This window comes from Schistocerca americana, chromosome 5 (assembly GCF_021461395.2).
Source record: "Schistocerca americana isolate TAMUIC-IGC-003095 chromosome 5, iqSchAmer2.1, whole genome shotgun sequence".
Lineage (NCBI taxonomy): Eukaryota > Metazoa > Arthropoda > Insecta > Orthoptera > Acrididae > Schistocerca > Schistocerca americana.
In genome coordinates this window covers 450,229,355-450,249,569 of record NC_060123.1, presented here as the reverse complement: position 1 = coordinate 450,249,569, position 20,215 = coordinate 450,229,355, and the positions used below count along the sequence as shown (strand labels likewise).

The window sequence follows — 20,215 nt, the reverse complement described above, 5'->3', positions numbered from 1 at the left end:
AGGACCAGGTGAATCTGATGGAACCAAAGGAGTTGAGGTTGGAGAGGAAATTCTGGAGTTCTTCTTCACTGTGAGTCCAGATCATGAAGATGTCATCAATAAATCTGTACCAAACTTTGGGTTGGCAGGCCTGGGTAACCAAGAAGGCTTCCTCTAAGTGACCCATGAATAGGTTGGCGTACGAGGGGGCCATCCTGGTTCCCATGGCTGTTCCCTTTAAATGTTGATATGTCTGGCATTCGAAAGTGAAGGAGTTGTGGGTCAGGATGAAGCTGGATAAGGTAAGCGAGGCCCTGGATGTGCGGAATATTTGTGTATAAGGAAGTGGCATCAATGGTTACAAGGATGGTTTCCGGGGGTAACAGACTGGGTAAGGATTCCAGGCGTTCGAGAAAGTGGTTGGTGTCTTTGATGAAGGATGGGAGACTGCATGTAATGGGTTGAAAGTGTTGATCTACGTAGGCAGAGATATGTTCTGTGGGGGCTTGGTAACCAGCTACAATGGGACGGCCGGGATGATTGGGTTTGTGAATTTTAGGAAGAAGGTAGAAGGTAGGGGTGCGGGGTGTTGGTGGGGTCAGGACGTTGATGGAGTCAGGTGAAAGGTTTTGTAGGGGGCCTAAGGTTCTGAGGATTCCTTGAAGCTCCGCCTGGACATCAGGAATGGGATTACCTTGGCAAACTTTGTATGTAGTGTTGTCTGAAAGCTGACGCAGTCCCTCAGCCACATACTCCCGATGATCAAGTACCACGGTCGTGGAACCCTTGCCCGGAAGAATGACGATGGATCGATCAGCCTTCAGATCACGGATAGCCTGGGCTTCAGCAGTGGTGATGTTGGGAGTAGGATTAAGGTTTTTTAAGAAGGATTGAGAGGCAAGGCTGGAAGTCAGAAATTCCTGGAAAGTTTGGAGAGGGTGATTTTGAGGAAGAGGAGGTGGGTCCCGCTGTGACGGAGGACGGAACTGTTCCAGGCAGGGTTCAATTTGGATAGTGTCTTGGGGAGTTGGATCATTAGGAGTAGGATTAGGATCATTTTTCTTCGTGGCAAAGTGATATTTCCAGCAGAGAGTACGGGTGTAGGACAGTAAATCTTTGACAAGGGCTGTTTGGTGGAATCTGGGAGTGGTGCTGAATGTGAGGCCATCGGATAGGACAGAGGTTTCGGATTGGGAGAGAGGTTTGGAGGAAAGGTTAACTACTGTATTAGGGTGTTGTGGTTCCAGATTGTGTTGATTGGAATTTTGAGGTTTTCGAGGGAGTGGAGCTGGAAGTGGGAGATTGAGTAGATGGGAGAGACTGGGTCTGTGTGCAATGAGAGGAGGTTGAGGTTTGCTGGAAAGGTTGTGAACGGTGAGTGAGTTGCCTTTCCAGAGGTGGGAAACCAGGAGATTTGATAGTTTCTTGAGGTGGAGGGTTGCATGCTGTTCTAATTTGCGGTTGGCCTGTAGGAGGATGCTGTGAACAGCCAGTGTGGATGTGGGAGAGGAAAGATTGAGGACTTTTATTAAGGATAGTAGTTGACAGGTGTGTTCATTGACTGAGTTGATGTGTAGGTGAAGGATTAGGTGGGTGAGGGCAATGGATTGTTCAGTTTGGAAGTGGTATAGGGACTGATGAAAAGAAGGGTTACAGCCAGAGATGGGAACTTTAAGTGTGAGGCCTTTGGGGGTAATGCCAAATGTCAGACAAGCCTGAGAAAATAAAATATGGGAGTGTAATCTGGCTAGGGCGAAGGCATGTTTGCGGAGGGAATGTAAATAAAACTTAATGGGGTCGTTATGGGGATGTTGTGAGGGCGTCATGGTATTAGAAGGTAGAAAGTGTAACATGAGGCTGAAATGAAAATGAAAATAAAAATATATGGGGAGAGATAAAGGTGAACTAGAAAGCAACTGGAGATCTGGTGTGCAAAAAGGCGAAAAAGTGTTGGTTATAGCTGGGCTATGTTGAACCTGTGGTGAACTTGGGTTGGTAGACAACGATGTGAACAAAGGTTAGGTGGTTGTGTTGCCACCAAAACACGTTAGATATATTTTTCCCACATGGAATGTTTCCCTCTATTATATATATAAAATAATAGTTTTACGGCATCCTGTGGGCCTTTCAACATGTTTCACATTCATTTAATGGCGGCCCTTTAAGTAAAAACTGAATTAAATCTTTATTCTGTACCAGATCATCCAGATATATGATTTTATCCCAGTGATACTGAAAATAGCTACTCATTGGACCCTTATTTTGATCGTATATTGTTGGTGACAATAAATCCTATTGTCTGCCGGAAGCTTAGAGACCAATATTTACACATAATCAGACAACATTTAGTGCTGCTCTGTGCATATATATGTAGGTGAGTCGCCAGCAGGCAGTGTGGCGGAGACCTCGCTGTTTGCATGCCTCCCAGATGTGGCCTCGCAGCAGGCCCCTCACTGATATAGATGGCAGCGGATTCAAACACACACATGCAGTGATGACATGCTCAGCGCGCTCAAAAACACAAGTGTTAGTTGCAGGATGCAGCAGTTATGTTTTGCTGCACAGAAGTGTTTCACTGTAGTGATCTAAGTGTTTTGTTGAGTCCAGAGATTTCTTGTTTTGGTAGGTGACTGCTAACAGTGTTCTTTATGTTCCTGTAATTCACTTTTTACAGTTATGCTTTCAGTTTCAAAATTTTGTGTCATAAATCACATTCAAATTTCAGTTCATCATATCTTTGCATTAAGTCACGTCACGTATGCCTATATCTTATTTCTTTGCTTGTCTCTTGAACAGTAGAATTAGTTTTCTTTATTCCTTGGACAAGCTTCAACAGTAAGCCATATTGCAAGTCACTCATTTCCAATTCATGAACATTCATAGCCTTTATTGTTGACATTGGCACTTTTGGATCAAAATCTGCATCTCCACTAATTTGAGTATCTGCAGCTCATAATGAAATTCTCTCCTCCCGAATCATCCAATAATGCACCTTCTGCAAGTTGCACTTGGTCAACAATATTAGTGATACTAGCCATTTTCTTATAGCTGAAGCTTTATCATTGCACAATTAAAAGCATCAACCATCACCAGAAAAGTTTGCTAACTACATAATACACAAAATTCTATCCAACACAATTCTTGATGAAATTTTTGAGGCACTGTGAAGCATTTGCTTGCAAACTCACAGAGATTCTTCTTTTGCTACTGGGGTAGATGGGCAAGATCGAAAGACAGCATGATGTTTGAAGTCCTTTGATGTTTGAAGTCCTGTGTCACATGTCCCACTGTAAGCTCACACTCCTTACTCTTCTCGTCATTCTATCCTCACAGTTTAGTTAATATATTCTAGGCTGGAAGGGAACCTTGTCGTCAAGTTAAAGAATGGATATCAGTCGTAAGTGGGTATGGTTCTCACTGATAGTTACAAGAGCGATAAGTCACAAATATGTGATTCAATAACATGTAGCACTCAATAATACAAACTTTCACTTTCTAATATTTGATAAAATACTCTATTAATATTGTGGCTTCTGCCACTTGAAGTTTTAATGCAACCAATGTGTGACAAGTGCACAGGCACACATACATCTTAGACAAAAGCAAGCTCCCCAGCCAGTATTGTGTGAGGTGTAAACGATACTACTTGCAGCTGCTACCACACCGAATATTGTGACGTCATGCTATAACCAACCTTACAGCTATCAGGCAGTATTTATTACCATTATTTCCATGAAATACTAGTGAAAACTACAACTTAGTGCAGCAAACTGGCATTAACTGGATAAATAAAGTAAAGTGGTTCCCAACCCAGTACCAGCCTTGAATTTGACAGCACTGTAACAACTTGTATGTCAGTTTTGCTGCTAATTTATGAGAGCAACTTTTGCTCATACTTCTTAATTGCAATATTCTTTTCTCTTCCTAGTAATCTGTTCTTACTTCTCACTCTGTCCTCTTCATCTCTGGACTGAAGCCAGCATGAGGCTTACCAATGTGCTATCTCTGATCTCGTACTCTGTCTGACACTTCCCCTGTGAGCTTCATCTATCTCATCCTCATTACATGTGGATCCCTCTCAACCTGCAATCTAAGTGACCTATCCCTTTTTTCTAACTGCCCCAGTCTGTCCGTTTTTTCTCCCTGGGGAATGAATTAGTAGTTTTGAGAGCTGCGATAGTGCCATGTACCTTTTTTTTTTCTTGATAATTTTCTGTTGACAATACTGAATATTTTGCCTCCTGAAGATAAGTTATGGCCATCAATTCGGTCTCGTAATAGTTTCCTCGATTAATTTCCATACTGATGCAATGTAAATTTTCCTTGTTATAGATGATTGATGGACAGGCATTCATGATGCTGAACCTGCCAACACTGGAGAAGCACTTGTTTATGCAACCAGATGCAGCTCTTATGGTGTGTCGACACATTGAGAGGGTCAAACTGGCCTTCCTATTACAGTATTACACCAAAAGACAGGATTAATAACAGGAATCCCACCAACGGGGTACTGGAGAAATAAGCAGACAAAGATAATGAGAGAGAGAGAGACTAACAGGTTAAAAGTATTGTCACATCATAGTAATTATAAATTGCAAAGCCTTTTGGTTTAAGTGATGTACAACTGTTGATCTGTGTTAATAGTTTAAAGGAAATTGAAATGTTTTAGATATTATAATTGGCACAAAACTCTTTAAGTCATTCATGCCAATAAAAAATGTAAGTATAGCCTGTACAGAATAAAAGACTGCCAACACATACTTTGTTTATCTAAGACTCAGATTTTTGGCTGCTACAAATGTATAAAAAAAAAAAAAAATAAATAATATATTTAATATCACAGAACTAACCCACTGGTACTAAAAGCGTTCAGTCCTTCATCTTATTGATCATACTTGTATTCCCAACTGCAGTCAGATGTTGTTAAATCAACAGGTTTCAAATGTTGTTAAATTATCCATCAGTTGATATTTACAAAGCATCATGTGTATGCACTGAATCCCATAGATATACAGGGTTCCAGACTACACGAGCTTTCCCCGTACAGTAATGACAGGATCAGCATTCAGTTCATTTAAGAAATGTGATGTGACGGAAAAGTACTTAAACCCTATTTGTTACAACAAACGGAACTGCAGATGTTGCAATATGATGAAATTTTCTCATTGGCAGTAATTATACAGCTGTACTTTGTAATAGTTTCACCCTTGTCTGGGAAATGAGATGGCACACTACAGTGGAACATTGCTGCTGTTATGGCAACAAAGATGTTAGTGATGTTTTGGGTATTTCAACTGCCCATCTTGACATCTACAGTGTAGATTGTTCTGCTCTGGTTTTAGTAAATACAGAAACAACGGATTGTCTGGACCCCCTGCCCTCCCAACTTGACACAAAAATATTATATGACTTCATTGTATTCTGACGAAGTGAATCAAATCCACTTGACTTCAACTGGAACTACAAATCAAGAATTAAAACTTATCTATGTGTTTAGCTCTTGTTGAATCCTTTGTTGCAGCTGTCCATTATATAGTAACTTTTGGTCCACAGATTCAATTTTCAGGGGTAAATACATGTAGTTGCTGTGACTTTATGTTAATTAAAGCTTCTTCTACTTAATCTTCCTCAATTTTAATCTTCGCTTGTAAATTCTATAATGCAGTTGTGAATACATGTTGAACAACACCAACCCACTTACTCCTACAACATGCTGACAGAGAATCTAACCACGGACTAATTTTGTACCCCATGCCCTGGAAAATGTTGGCCAAAAAAAGAGAGAGGAAAACAAATACAATTGAACATCTGTGGTCCTGTTTTCTGTATTTTACACATATTTTTAATATTTGCAATATTTTTTTTTGTACAAAATTCTTTATTGAAACATATCTTTTAAAGTTACTTTCCAGGTCAATTTTTAATATAATATTAATTTGACTTGCTACACAACATAGACCTTACAGTTCATCTTCAAATTGTATACATAGCTTAAAAACATCGATAATGCATACACTTTTCACAAACATGCACAATTTATACAACTGCAGCCAAAACTACACTGTACCAAGAGAATGTTAGTTAGAAAGATTACAAACATTGAAACACATGCCTACAGAAATGAATTTCATTGTACTAATAACTATCTACAAAGAGTTACACAAAGTTAAAGTGGGCAGTTATATCATGAAATCCTTCTCAGCATTTCTTCACAGGGAGGTATCACTCACTACCAAGATTGAAGCAGTTTTGGAATAATTTATCTGCATTCTTCAAAATCAAATACTACATCTTTCCCATAGTGTTCATGATACCCGATGGCCTTTCACCTGAATATTTCTTCCTTGGCAAATATTCTCCAGCCTATTTCAAAGAAAATAAAGTATAGCCTCCACTGACTCACCTCCATCGCAAAGACTTGTAGCAATTGCATTTCTTCAGTTGTGGTTCAAACTTATGTTAACTTGACCTTTTTTTTTATTTTTTCATTGCTTTACCGATGCTGACTAGTGTTGATCAGGTAAGTGAACTTAATGAGAAATTCAAATTTGAAATAGTTGATGCACCTTTCAGTAACCTTTAAGAATGAGGTAAGTTCAAAATTGTTGCTCACAAACTGCCACTTCTTTCTTCCACCATACAGGTTATAAATATTCCATGAAATTGTTATACAGCTTGCTTTTCCCAATTCAAAGTTACATTGGGTTCAAATCTCAAATGTAGAATGGGTTCAAATAAACAAAACTGATTTTGATTAACTTCTGTATTCAGTGTTCCTATCAGATAATGGGTTATATCATTTCCAGTTCACTCAGACCTCATATTACACTAATATTTCACCTTTTAATCAAACATTTGAACACACAGTGACAAACTGGCATCAGACAGATTCACTTTAACACTACCAAACAATTCTGTATGGCAAATGGTCTGTAATAATCATTTTTGCATATATTTAGGTTGTAGTCCTAAGTAAAATTTAAAAGAATTCCATCCCTGATGATTGAAGGGACATGCTGTGATGTCTCAAAACAGTTCCATGGGAAAGGCCATGGCATACAGTTAGGCTCTCCAAAGTATGGAGGATAGCTGCGTGAACAAAATACTAAAAACTATGTATAGCTTAGATGGAGTTAGTACACCAACAAGAGGTATCTCTTCGTAAAGAGTCAAATGAGATAAGATGCTGTGTGCTGTGAGCAGGTGTCTGCACTGCTGATGGTGTGCACTAGCCCATGCTGCCACCAATTGAAGGTGCTTAGGAGAGGCCATAGAATATGCAAGCAGACCGCTCCAAGAATGTCAACAACAGTAAAGACACAGAAAAGAATGGGTGATTTTGGATGAAGGTCCAGATTAAAGGATACTGTCATATGGTTGCAAACTGTAATTGTGTAAGTTTATGGAAGAAAATACAGGCCTTAAAGCAAAGACACTATCGAAAATAATTTATGTAGCTAAAGACAACAGAAACTCTGCTCTCTTACACTGAAGCTCTCACACTTCAACAATTAGGAAGTTACTAAGCATGGCAAGAAGTTAAGTTGGAACTGATTAGCAGGTCCAGCTCATAACTGTTATTAAAGGTGGCCGTCAGTCCAGTGTTAACATATTGTACATTCAAACAGCTAAAGAGAAGATAGTATTGTATCTGGTGTCAAATAAGGTGAAGAACAGCAGCAACAAGGAACATAATAAACACTGTATATACTGACCATTATGATCAGGACTGAGTGTGATAAATGAATGAGAGCACGAGAAGGGAATTTTGAAGAATTTAAATGGTTTTAAGTTTGAGATCTGAAGAGATAATGTGTTGCCAAGGTCAAACACTGTCATTAGTTACAAAATACTAAGAGGCTAGTGAACCAAAGAAGCTACTGAGCCATAAATAATGGTTTTTGCTCATCAAATAAGAAGTCACCCATAGAAGTGAGAGTTAAGGTGTTATTGCCATGTAAAATTACGAAGAAGATTAGTGGCCACAAATATTGGACAGCTGTAGTCTGTGCTGGAAGACAGTATGCACAATTATGAGGGACATAGCTGGCTGATGATGCTGTGGTGATGACGCTGACCATATTGAGCTGAGCACATGCACAGTGAACTGCTGCGGACTGATGTAAGAAGTTACAGGTCGCACTGCTGCCGTTCCTTTCAACACACTGGCGCTGTGATGCAGCTCGTTAATGCTGCGACATGGTTTCCTGACACCACTGTATGTGATTAGTTTTTGTCCTGAAATTTGTTTGGAACGGTATGCTTGAAAACAATATTACTGAACACAGTCTTACTATATATAATGATCCCCTGATAGTGGTACGTAAGCCTACCTACTGAGTCGGTTAGTCCTGGATGTGTGTACAGTGAATAAACATAGATAAACGGAATTAGATAGACCAGTCTGTATTGATGAATTACTGTCAAAATTTAAACGAACAAAGAATTTTAACTCTATAGATTTGGCCTTGTGGTATTGGCAGGTCAGAACTAATGAAGCTTCAAGAAAATATACAGCCGTTTCGTATGAAGGTATGTCTTACCAATTTAAAGTGTTACAATTTGGTTTGAATATTTCAGTGTCCATATTCATTAGAGCTTTGTACACAGCATTAGGTAAGGATTTATTAAAAGAGTTTATTATTTGTGCAGATGATATATTTCTAGTATCAAAAACTTGGGAACAACATTGTTATCTAATAACAAGAGCTTTGGAAAGATTTTACCTTAAAGGTATTACAATTAAACTTTTTAATTACATTTCAGCAGAGAAGAGGTAAAGTTTCTTGGACATCTAGTGGGTATAAATGGGATGATCCAGAATGAATACGGGCTATCAAAGATTGTCCTGAACCCAGAAATGTGAAGCAATTAAGATCGTTTCTAGGATTAGCAGGATTAGGTGATACATACAGGGGCAATTTATGAATGATCCTAAGATGTCAGTAGTTCACAAACAAAAGTCAAAATGGATTTGGAGTGAAGAGCAATCAGCAGCATTCAATAATATTAAGTTAGCGTTGGTAGAGGCACCTGTCTTAAGACATCCATGTATGGATAAGCCTTTTAAATTTAGTACTGATGCGTCAAAATATGGAATTCGTTGTGAATTGTTCCAGGGAGAATGGGGTCTGACAGTAGGAGACGACAATACCATACCTTAGCACTTGCCAATAGAGCACTGAACAAACCTGAGTTAAATTATACTACAATAGAAAAAGAGTTATTGACCATAGTATGAAACGTAAAGAAATTGCAGATTTTGATTTGGGCGTCTAAAATTATAATTTTTATAAACCATCAAGTACTCTCTTTCTAAATGGAAAGTCATCTCTTACAGGAGGCTCATCAGATGTGTACTTTTCCTACAGGAATATCACATAGAGATAAATTACATAAAAGGTTCACAGAACATGGCTCCTGATGCATTGTCACGTCTACCTACAGGTGTGAATGACTTTCTGAGACCCGAAGGTCTGGAGTAACTTTCAGTGCAAATTTTGTAGCCTTAAGTTAAACCATTAATGTTGTACACAACTTGGTGCTGACAATAAGGCAGGTTATACCTGAGAATTGATATTTTAAAGATAAGTCATTAACTATGAAACAAAGTGTGGTGATTAATGATAATACAGCTGAATGGATAATACATCATCTTTTGTTCTGGAGAATAAGAACTACAAGACCTTCGTAGAGAGTATGCATACCAATGACTGTGGAGACAGTACTTATTAAGTTTATCTACAAGGGATAGGGACACTTTGGAGTGTGTAAGTGCATGAAGCACATGTTCAAATTCTATTACTTTAAGGGTTTAAGAAGAAAAGTAGATCATGTGAAACATGACAGAAAATGAAAAACAATAAGTTATAAATTGTATCCTATAATGCCAAAGTGGTTACGTGACCTTACTGCAGTCACCTTTTTGGTCAACGAGTAGAGGAGGAGTAACTTATTTATTTTATACTAGTTGAGTGCTGGTCAAAATATGTACAATTGTATCCCATAAAAAATAAAATACAGAAAGAGTGATTTGCTGTTTGAGGGAATATTTCAAAAATGTAGGAAAACCACGCAGATTACTAACAGATAATGGTCCACAGTTTATCAGTCAGGCATTTCAGGAGTGTTTGGTATGGGAAAGAGTTAAGCATATAGCTACCTCAAAATACCATCCGCAGAGTAACACGAGAATGAATTATGTAGGAGATTTCATGACTAAGAACTACCATACACGACAGGTTAAGCACCTGTAAAAGTGATGGGTAAACTATTTATAGGGGAACAATTACTAAAAATGTTTCAGAAAAGTGCGTGTGGCAACATAACCATCATGTGCATGTTCCAGAATTTAGGGTTGGTGAATTGATATTGATTCTCAGTCACTAGTTAAGTTCAGACATCAAAAAGGAGAAGCACATTTTTCCCTAAACATAGCGGACCATATATGGCAAATAGATTCCACACCCAAAAGCTTAGTTCCTAGTAGAACCAACTACAGAACCAGAGATAGGATTATATAATGTGGAACTGGTGAAAAGTTACAAACGGCTAGAATAAGCTTTAAGGCATGGTAACATAACAGAAAAAGTATATTAAGTCTGTCCCTTTCTTATATTTTCCAACACTAATAGGTAATTTCCACAAATTCAGGGTAAGGTTTATTACCTTTTGTATAGGACTCACAATAATTTAGGGTGGGTTTACACACTGTTTTATAGAGGAAGGTTACTGGATTACCAGGCTTAGTATATAGGTACCATCCAGTGTAATAGTTTTCTTTTATGGATACGAGCACTAATCATCTTGAGTGTTAGCTTGGTCACATTTTTTAGTTGGATGTTGTAAAAATAGTACACCAATAAGAGGTATCTCTTTGTACAGAGTCAAGTGAGAAAAGACACTACATGTGTGTGCAGCCTGATCAGAGAGCACTAAACTTGCTGATGGAGTGTACTATTCCATGCTGCTGCTAGTTGAATGTGCTTTGGAGGGGCCACCATAGAATACGCAGGCAGACCACTCCAAGAATAACAAGAACAGTAAAGACATGAAAGAGATTGGATGATTTTGGTTGAAAGTCCAGATTAAAGGTTATTGTTATATGGTTGCAAATTTAATTGTGTAAATTTGTGGAAGAAAATACAGTGTTTAAAGAAAAGACACTATCAAAAATATTTTATTTAGCTGAAGATAGCAGAAACTCCACTCTCTTGCAGTGAAGCACTCGCACTTCGGAAAAGTCAGGCTGGAACTGACCAGCATAGCAAGCCCATAACTATTATTAAAGGTGACCGTCATTCCAGTGTTGGCATACTGCAAATCAACCACTTAAAGAGAAGGTGGTATTACACCTGGTGTCAAGTACGGTGAAGCACAGCAGCACCAGGGAACATAATAAATTGCACAACACTAGTAAATGCAGTAGATGATAAAAGCCTGAAAAAAATTTCATACTTTCTGCAGATTATTTTCTCATAGAATTACGACTTTACACACAAAATTGGAAGAGTTAGTTGGCAGTGTTGATGACTGAGGCTTTTGATTTGAAGACTTTTTCTCTCAGATATTTGGTTATCCATTAATTTGGTAGTTTATGGGTTCCTTTTATGAAGTGTAATTACTTTTATGAATCAAGTTACTGGTGCACCTACATCTACATACATACTCTCCAAACCACTGTCTTCATGGTTGCTGCAGCACATACGGGAATGAAGAAAATCCTTAGATTATTCATTTAATACTAATTCTCAAAACTTTGAAAATAGGGTTTTGCAGAGTAGTGGCTGCTAATTTATATTATACAGCTGATGGTAGTCTATATTCGCATCTGCGAATACATCTTATGTAAAGGTGCATGTGGCCTTCTTAGCCGACTTCTTTTCCTTGGCAGTGTCTTCAGTGCTAGAAGCTAACAGAGAGCTGTAATCCCCTAATCTACAAAATGACCAAAAAAATTTCTTCTTTTAATACTTGTGTTTTAAAGCTTCTTCATAATCGACAAATAATTCCCATCAGATATGTATAACACAACTGTATTACAATTGCTTGATTGATTATATATGTCTTGTCTCATTAGAGTGCACAACATGAGTACACTTTGACAGATTAAACTCCGGACAATGAATCACAGTATGACAGTTAACTTCTTTTGTTTAGCTTCGATGCAGTCACTTTTGTTATTGTGACTACTGTTCTTCCATAGCCACAACACACCTCCAAGCCATGACTTGTAAGAACAAGCAGCCCACTGAAGGTGGAGACACTAAACTTGTTGTCCTGTCTTGCTAGTATGCTGCACTGATGTACCTTCTATTACTTACACATGATAATGGAGCATTTCATCTACAATATGCTGTCTGAAACTTAGCTGTTAATAAAAAAAATTGTATCATGATCATCTTCCGCTGTTTAGAAGGACAAAGAATGTAAACCCACAGTTTCCCTAAAATGATGTATTACACCTCAATTTTTGCTGCTTGCTTATTATTTTTGCCTGTACCTAATGGCATATTAATTTTAAGGTAGGTAATAATACAAGGTAATACAGGTAGATTTACTTTACATATATGTCAGTGTGTGTAGTAATGTGAAAACAAGAATGTATATTTTTCGCATTTATCATAAATTACTGATGATTTCAAGCTCATTAGTGACTACAAAGTAAAAAAAGAAAAGAAAATCAAGATATTAGGTAGATTTATCCCTGGGTTTTCTGCTGCCTTAGCAGAGATTTTGTTTTTCATACTAATTGTTTCAGTTCTGAAATGCTTATTAGTTATACTCTTAGCATAACAGATCAAGAAAATGAAAGAGAATCACTGAACTTACTTTAAAGTTATTTATTTACCATTCAGTAAAATACTGTACTAGACACAATGCAGCACCACTGTATCTGCTGTTCTCAGGCACAGGATAGGCTAGTTGATGTTCATAAGTAGTTGGAAATCTCCCCGGCTGTGATTAGAAGCTGCTGTAAATGGTTGTGTTGGGAGGGCTACTGAGAGTTGTGTACCAGAGATACCAAAGGCAGCTCAAATACTACCTCTCCTATGGATCCTGTCTTCTTTATGTTTTCCGTGATTTCCCTAAATCACTCCAGGCAAATGTCGGGTTGGTTCCTCTGAAAGGGCACGGCCGACATCCTTCCCTAATCCGAAGAGACCGATGACCACGCTGTCTGGTCTCCTTCCCCAAACAACCAACCAACCAATCTTCTTTATGTGAAGTACAGGATTGATCACTACTCATCCACATGACTGTGAGGGTTGTGTTAGCATTAGGGCTAGAAGCCGTCTACAGGGGAAACAGGGACGAGGGAGAATACAATCCCCCACCCAACAAGTTTGAGGAGCTGTCTTCCATTAAAACTGAAACTGAGCCAGAAAGACTCACTTCACCTAAAAACCCCATTTCCACAGTTCAATAAACATTATGATAATAGAATGAACATAATTAAATTTCAACATTTCTGTCAGCATCAGCTAACATAGAAACTTGTAATATTTATGGCAGGAACAGGATTGATGATAGGCATTGCCTAAGTTGATTGTGTCAGTAATTAGCAATTGATAATCTCACTCATCTTAATTTCTTGTAGATTTCGTTGGCTCATCTTGTTGTCCTGTAAAATTTGGAGTATGATTCCATTAGAGATCCTGGTCTTCCCTTTTTTACGAAGAGACATTAATTTATTAACAAAGGATTATTGTAGCATATTCTTGAACTCAACACAGTCAATAATAGATTCCCTTCAATTGCATAAAAATGACAATGGATAAAAATGTTGACTTTCAAATTAAAAACTGTTTTTGTTATTGACTGATTTTCTATTTTCTGCTCTCACTGTTGTATTATAAACATTAGCATTCTTGATACACCGTTTTTACTGTAGACATTTCACAGTACAAAAGTGCACCTTACTAACCCTTAAGCGGCCGCGTGGGGTGTTCAGAACACCCCAGTCACCCTTATCTATGGATTATTACGTAATGGATAGGAGTATAAAGTCATGTTCTTTGGTACCTTTCTAGGATGTTATATGAAAGCTTTGAGTAACAATGGAATCTACAATGGAAGCACAAGTTCCAAGAAAACATGCAACAATGTGCCTTGGGGTGTTGTTGGCACACCGCGCGACTCTTCATGTTGCAGTGCTGTGAGAAAGCGCACAGTTGTGTTCCAGAGCAACTGCTTGTATTTTGTTGCTCTGTGCGGTTAAAACAGCTATGAATCATTATGAAACAGAACAAGAAAGAGTGCAGATGCTTCTGGAAGAGGTCTTAGATGAAACTTGTGAAGGAGGAGAATAGGAAGAGGATGAAACAGACAGTTTTGAAGTTCTCTCTCATCACAGTGACACGGAAAACGGAGTATGATGACAACCTGGAACTGGAACCGCAAGTAAGTGCAGCAGATAATGAAAGCAAGCATAATTTTTTATTGGAAAGGATAATGTTACAAAATGGATGAAAAGTTGTCCTACTCACAACATAACTACAAGTGTAGACCTCATTATTCATCTCCCTGGTGTGAAAGCTATCGCAAAATCTTCGAAAACTGCTGTGGACAGTTTTTCAATTATTTATAAATGACATAATAATTAGAACGATTACGTCGTGCACAAATATTTACATACAACACATGGCATCAAATTTCACAAGAGACCATGATGCCAAACCAACAAATGAGGAAGAAATCAAATTTCTTCTGTGTCTGTTGATATTGGCTGGGCATTACAGGGCAGGACACCAAAATCTGGAAGACTTATAGGACATAAATGGTTTTGGAATTGCAATATTTCATGCAACATTGAGTTTACAGCACTTTTGTTTCTCGTTGGGTTGTGTGAGATTCAATGATATTTGAGGCAGACCACAGCGTAGAAAACTTGATTGCCTAGCAGCGTTCAGAGAGTTGTTTGAATTATTAATGTCAAACTGTGTCAGTAATTATAGTGTGTCTGAATATATGACAGTGGATGAACAACTGGTTGCATTTAGAGGCAGTATATGCCAAGCAAGCCTGTGAAATATGGTTTGAAAATTTCACCTTATGTGACGCAAGCACATAGGGATTTGGGGATGGAAATCTATGTTGGGGAACAGCCAGGGGATTCCTTTGCACTGTCAAACTCGCCTAAGGAGATATAAAATAGACTTGTATGGCCTATCGAAGGTACAGGACGCAATATGACACTAGACAACTGGTTTTGTTCCATACCACTGGCTGGAGAGTTCCTGATAAAGAAACTTACAGTAGTAGGTTGTTGTGAACAAATCAATGAGGATTTGCAGAAAATAAATGCGTGGTGTAATGACTGTCAGTTATCTCTCAATATTAGCAAGTGTAACCTACTGTGTATAACAAGGCGAAAATCCCCATTAATGTAAGAGTACAAAATAAATGCCTAGTCTTTGGAAGTGGTAACGTTTGTCAAGTATCTGGGTGTGACTGTTCGAAATGATCTCAAATGGAATGATCAGATTACACAAGTAACAGGTAAGGCAAACTCTAGATTGCGGTTTATTGGTAGAATCCTGAAGCGACGCAGTCCTTCAACAAAGAAAATAGCTTACAATATGTTAATTCGTCCAGTCTTGGACTATTGTTTGTCTGTCTGGGGCCCTTACCAGTTGGGTCTGATTCAAGAGATTGAGAAGGTCCAAAGAAGAGCAGCAAGATTCGTGACTGTTACATTTAGCCAACGCAAGAGCGTTACAAATCTCATAGAAAGTTTGAAGTGGGACACACTTGCAGATAAACGATGTGCTTTGTGTTCGAAACCTTTCATTTAATCCATCCATACCTCAGAGAGAAAAGAGAATATAGCATTTTCAGTTGTTAAACCACTTCTAAAACTGAACTATACATTTGATAGCAAGTTATGTGAAGTAAAATCATCAATTACCCTTACATACAAAGCCTTTTCGATAACCTTAGCAAACACTGATGGCAAAGAAATAGATCTAAAATTGTCTACATTATCCCTTTCTCCCTTTTTATAAAGCAGCTTTACTACTGAGTACTTTAATCATCCAGGAAACATAATTTTTACAGGAAAAATTACAAATATGACTAAGTACAGGGCTGACGTGCAGTACAGTACTTCAATACTCTGCTAGGTATTCCATCATACCCACAAGAGGTATTTTCCAAGAAAGTTATACTGTTTCCTGTAGAAATTAAGTTTTTAGTTAATTCACTAACAATGAGCAGAAAGTGACTGTTAAGTACTGTACAAATATCTGACTTATCAGTAACAGAAACTTGGTTTTAATTTTATCCTGTGAATTAGCCTTCCTAATAACATTTTTACGCACCTTACAATACTGTCTATTGTGACTAGAACTAACATTTTGATATAATTCCCACTTTGTTCTACATGATATCCTTATCCCACTAGTCAGCCACCCAAGCTGCCATTTACTGCTGGTATCCTGTTTAGAATTTTCTAATGGAAGGCGACTTTCAAAGACCATGTGAAATGTGTTAATGAAAGCATTATATTTGTCATCTGTGTTATCGGCACTATGAACATCCTGCCACTCTTGTTCCTTTATGAGGTTCAAAAAACTCTCTATTGCCATTGGATTAGCTTTTCTACATAGTTTGTAATTATATATAATACAAAAACTTTTTAGTGTTAAAATTTGTGCATCATGGTCTGAAAAGCCATTCACCCTTTTACTAACAGAATGGCCATCTAGTAATGAAGAACAAACAAAAATATTGTCTATGGTTGTGCTACTGTTACCCTGCATATGAATTTAGGAAATCAACCAACACCCTTTTCTTACACAATCACTTACAAAATAAATGTTGAAGTCACCACAAGTAACTAATTTTTGGTACTTCCTATAAAGTGAACCAGGAACACTCTCTATTTGAGCAGAAATGCTCCAATGTCAGAGTTAGGGGACCTATAAATAACAACAATTAGAAGTTTACTTTCACGAAATTCAACTGCTGCTGCACACCATTCAAATACCTGTTAAGTGCTGTGCCATGATATGTCTACAGGCTCAAATAGAATACTGTTTTTTACTTGCATGGACACTCCCCAAAGAACTCCTTGAAAAACAGACAGCTAATCTGTATGTTGGTATAGGAAGTTTCTGAGCTGTCAAATTATTTAAGTGGTGCTCTGACATATCAATAATGTCACAGTCAACATCTATAAGCCGTTCACTAACTTTACCTCTAATTCCTCTTATATTGTGATGAAATATGCTAATTCCTTCACTTCTTGGATACCTGGCCTCCTTTGAAGGTGATTCCTTTGTTAGAAGGGCCCCCTTTAAGTAGGGATATCTATCAGCTGACTTCAGTCGAATATCAACTGCTACAGGAATTGTTCCATGAGTGAATCCCACGCCTAGTGAAACCCGATCTATTGATAGATTTGACTGGCACCACCGCAATGTGATCCATGTCCTCCGCCATCAATGCTTTCTCCAGCTCCATGTTAATGCGCGTAACAGCTGCATTAAGATGAGGCCAATCATGATGCTGAACAGTTGCATGAAGTGCACATTAGTGCCACCAGTTTGAGTAGCTATGTTTACCTGTTCAGCACTTGGATCACACTCCCCATCCCTATCAAGACTATTCCCAGCTCCACCCATAATTGCTACCCGAATCTCTTTCATAAAATTCCTAAATAACTCTCCTAAATTAACAGTCATCTCAGCCAACCATGCACTAGGCTTCACAATGCTGGTGGCCCTGTACTCACTCTCCAACACTGCTGGCTCACACCTCTGCTATGTGAACTACTAACAGCAGAACCTTCTTCTTTCTGTTAGAATTGCATTGCTGTCTACAATTAAGTGACCATTTTGGCTAATCAAGTGCTCTTTTTCCAATCGTAAATTCCATGTGTGCATGACCCATGAGTAATCTACTGTTTGTTCCTACTTTCCGTACTACCTTTCCTAAGTATCCACTTATTTATTACTTATTGTAGTTTGGAGGAACTCTGGGAAAATAAAAGTGTTCTTATTTTTATTCTATTTTATTTATTTATTTTTATTTTTTCCACTCTTGTAAACATAAAACGTAATAAGACTGGTGACATATAGAATTCAAACTTACCAGACTAATTCCCATAAAACGTGACTTCTGTCATGATACTGTCCTTCTCCCCTTTAGGAATAATACCTATACCTCACCTATGGGTTGACCCTACAAGTGAAATCCCTTCTTCCATTTTGGTAGGTATGCCCCTCTTGATTCCTATTCCCCTATGGTACAGGTCAGTCCCCTTCACTTGTGAGCATAAAACGTGATAAGACTCGTGATGCATAGAATTCAAACTAAACAGACTAATTCCTATGAAACGTGTAACTTCTGTCACAATACTGTCCTCTTCCCCTTTAGAAACTGTACCTATACCTCACCTATGGGTTGACCCTATGAGTGCACTCCCTCCTTCCATTTCAGGAGGTATGCCCCTCTTGATTCCTATTCTCCTATGGTACAAGTCAATCCCCTTCTTGGTGCCCCTGTCCGCACAGTAAACGTCAGCCTTTCTTAGGTCTGCCTATCTGCCTTTTATATTCAATAAATGCTGGGTGCACCCCCCTTATCGTTCCTGAGTAGGCCTCGTGGTTCGTTGCCCTAGTATTCATCTTTATGTACACTATATTTAAATATTCACTGGTAAAGCTACACATCTATTTTACACCTCAACTCCACTTTCTAATACTCCATCTAATACTCTAGACTCCTCTTCCACTCCTCACTTCTATCATAAAACCAGATACTATGCCCACACATACTGTTCAACTCATAGTAGATGTTATGTCTACCTGTATTAACTAACTCTTAGTGGATACTATGCCTACACATAATGATCAAGTCACACTACTCTATAACTCACCAGAGTATTAGCTACCCGGACTTTTCTCAAACGGTTATCATGATTAACTCAGCTCTTCTGCTCCTGTCTCTTTAGGCGCGTGGGTTGATTGCTAGCCTTCTTTCTTTACAAACCTGTATGTATATATATGAAGAGATGAAAAAAAAGGGGGAACGATGTAGAACTGTCACTTATAAAAACAATGTAATGTGTGCATCTACCCAGATGTACATACAAGGGTCACTCCAAAAGAAATGCACACTAATTTTTTTAATCCATCTTTTATTCTACATGTTTGAAAGTTTTACAGTGTGTAGATACATCCTTTAGGAACAATATTTTCATTTCTCCACATAATTTCCATCCCTCTCAACTGCCTTACACCATCTTGGAACCAGCACCTGTATACCTGCACAGTAAAATTCTGGACCAACCTGTTGGCGCCACTGTTTGGCAGCGTACACAAGGGAGTCATCATCTTCAAACCTTGTTCCATGAAGAGAGTCTTTCAGTTTCCCAAAGAGATGATAGTCACATGGAGCCAGGTCAGGACTGAAAGGCGGGTGTTTCAGTGTTGTCCATCCGAGTTTTGTGATCACTTCCATGGTTTTTTGACTGACATGTGGCCGTGCATTGTTGTGCAACAGCAAAAACATCCTGCTTTTGCCGATGTGGTCAAACACGACTCAGTCGAGCTTGAAGTTTCTTCAGTGTCGTCACATATGCATCAGAATTTATGGTGGTTCCACTTGGCATGATGTCCACAAGCAAGAGTCCTTTGGAATCGAAAAACACCGTAACCATAACTTTTCCAGTAGAAGATGTGGTTTTGAATTTTTTTTTTTTTGGTTACATGTTCATGTTACATGAAGTATTGCCATTTTTAGTTTACCATTGGCACAACCACATTCTGTCTTAACACACATACACTTAACACTTTGCAGCCAGTTTCGTATGTTCTTGTACTTTGTTTTTTAGTGTCTTTCATACAGTTGCATTACATACAGTTTCTGTAGTGTTTTACTGTACACATAACATAATAAAATACAAAAACAATTACAAAATACAACTTATTCTATTCATTTGCTAACATGCCATTATCGTTGCTCATATACATTATAGTCTGTAACATATTCTCTCCTCTTTTTATATATAGGGTCATTACTTGTCATTTGGTTTTAATACATTCTTTCAGATTTCATTTTCATTACATTATTCGATTCCAATTATATGAGTACACATTTTTGGTTACACATGCTTCATATAACATTCATACAATGATAGATTCTGTTTTCATGTATGGCATATATTTCATTTCAATTTACAGTGACTTATTGTTGGAGCATATATGTCAGTTCAAAAAAGAATCAAAGA

At 38.1% G+C, this 20,215-nt stretch overlaps 1 protein-coding gene across 1 annotated transcript in view; it reads left to right on the top strand.

Annotated features, from left to right (window-relative positions):
• Positions 1 to 4,804, top strand: part of LOC124615683 (scm-like with four MBT domains protein 1) — a 182,230-nt gene extending 177,426 nt beyond the window's left edge. The window contains exon 15 of the mRNA XM_047143713.1: positions 4,312 to 4,804. Within this exon, the coding sequence (XP_046999669.1) occupies positions 4,312 to 4,464 (153 nt within the window). The 3' untranslated portion in view covers positions 4,465 to 4,804. The remainder of the gene's footprint in view (positions 1 to 4,311) is intronic.
• The last annotated feature ends 15,411 nt before the right edge of the window (positions 4,805 to 20,215 follow it).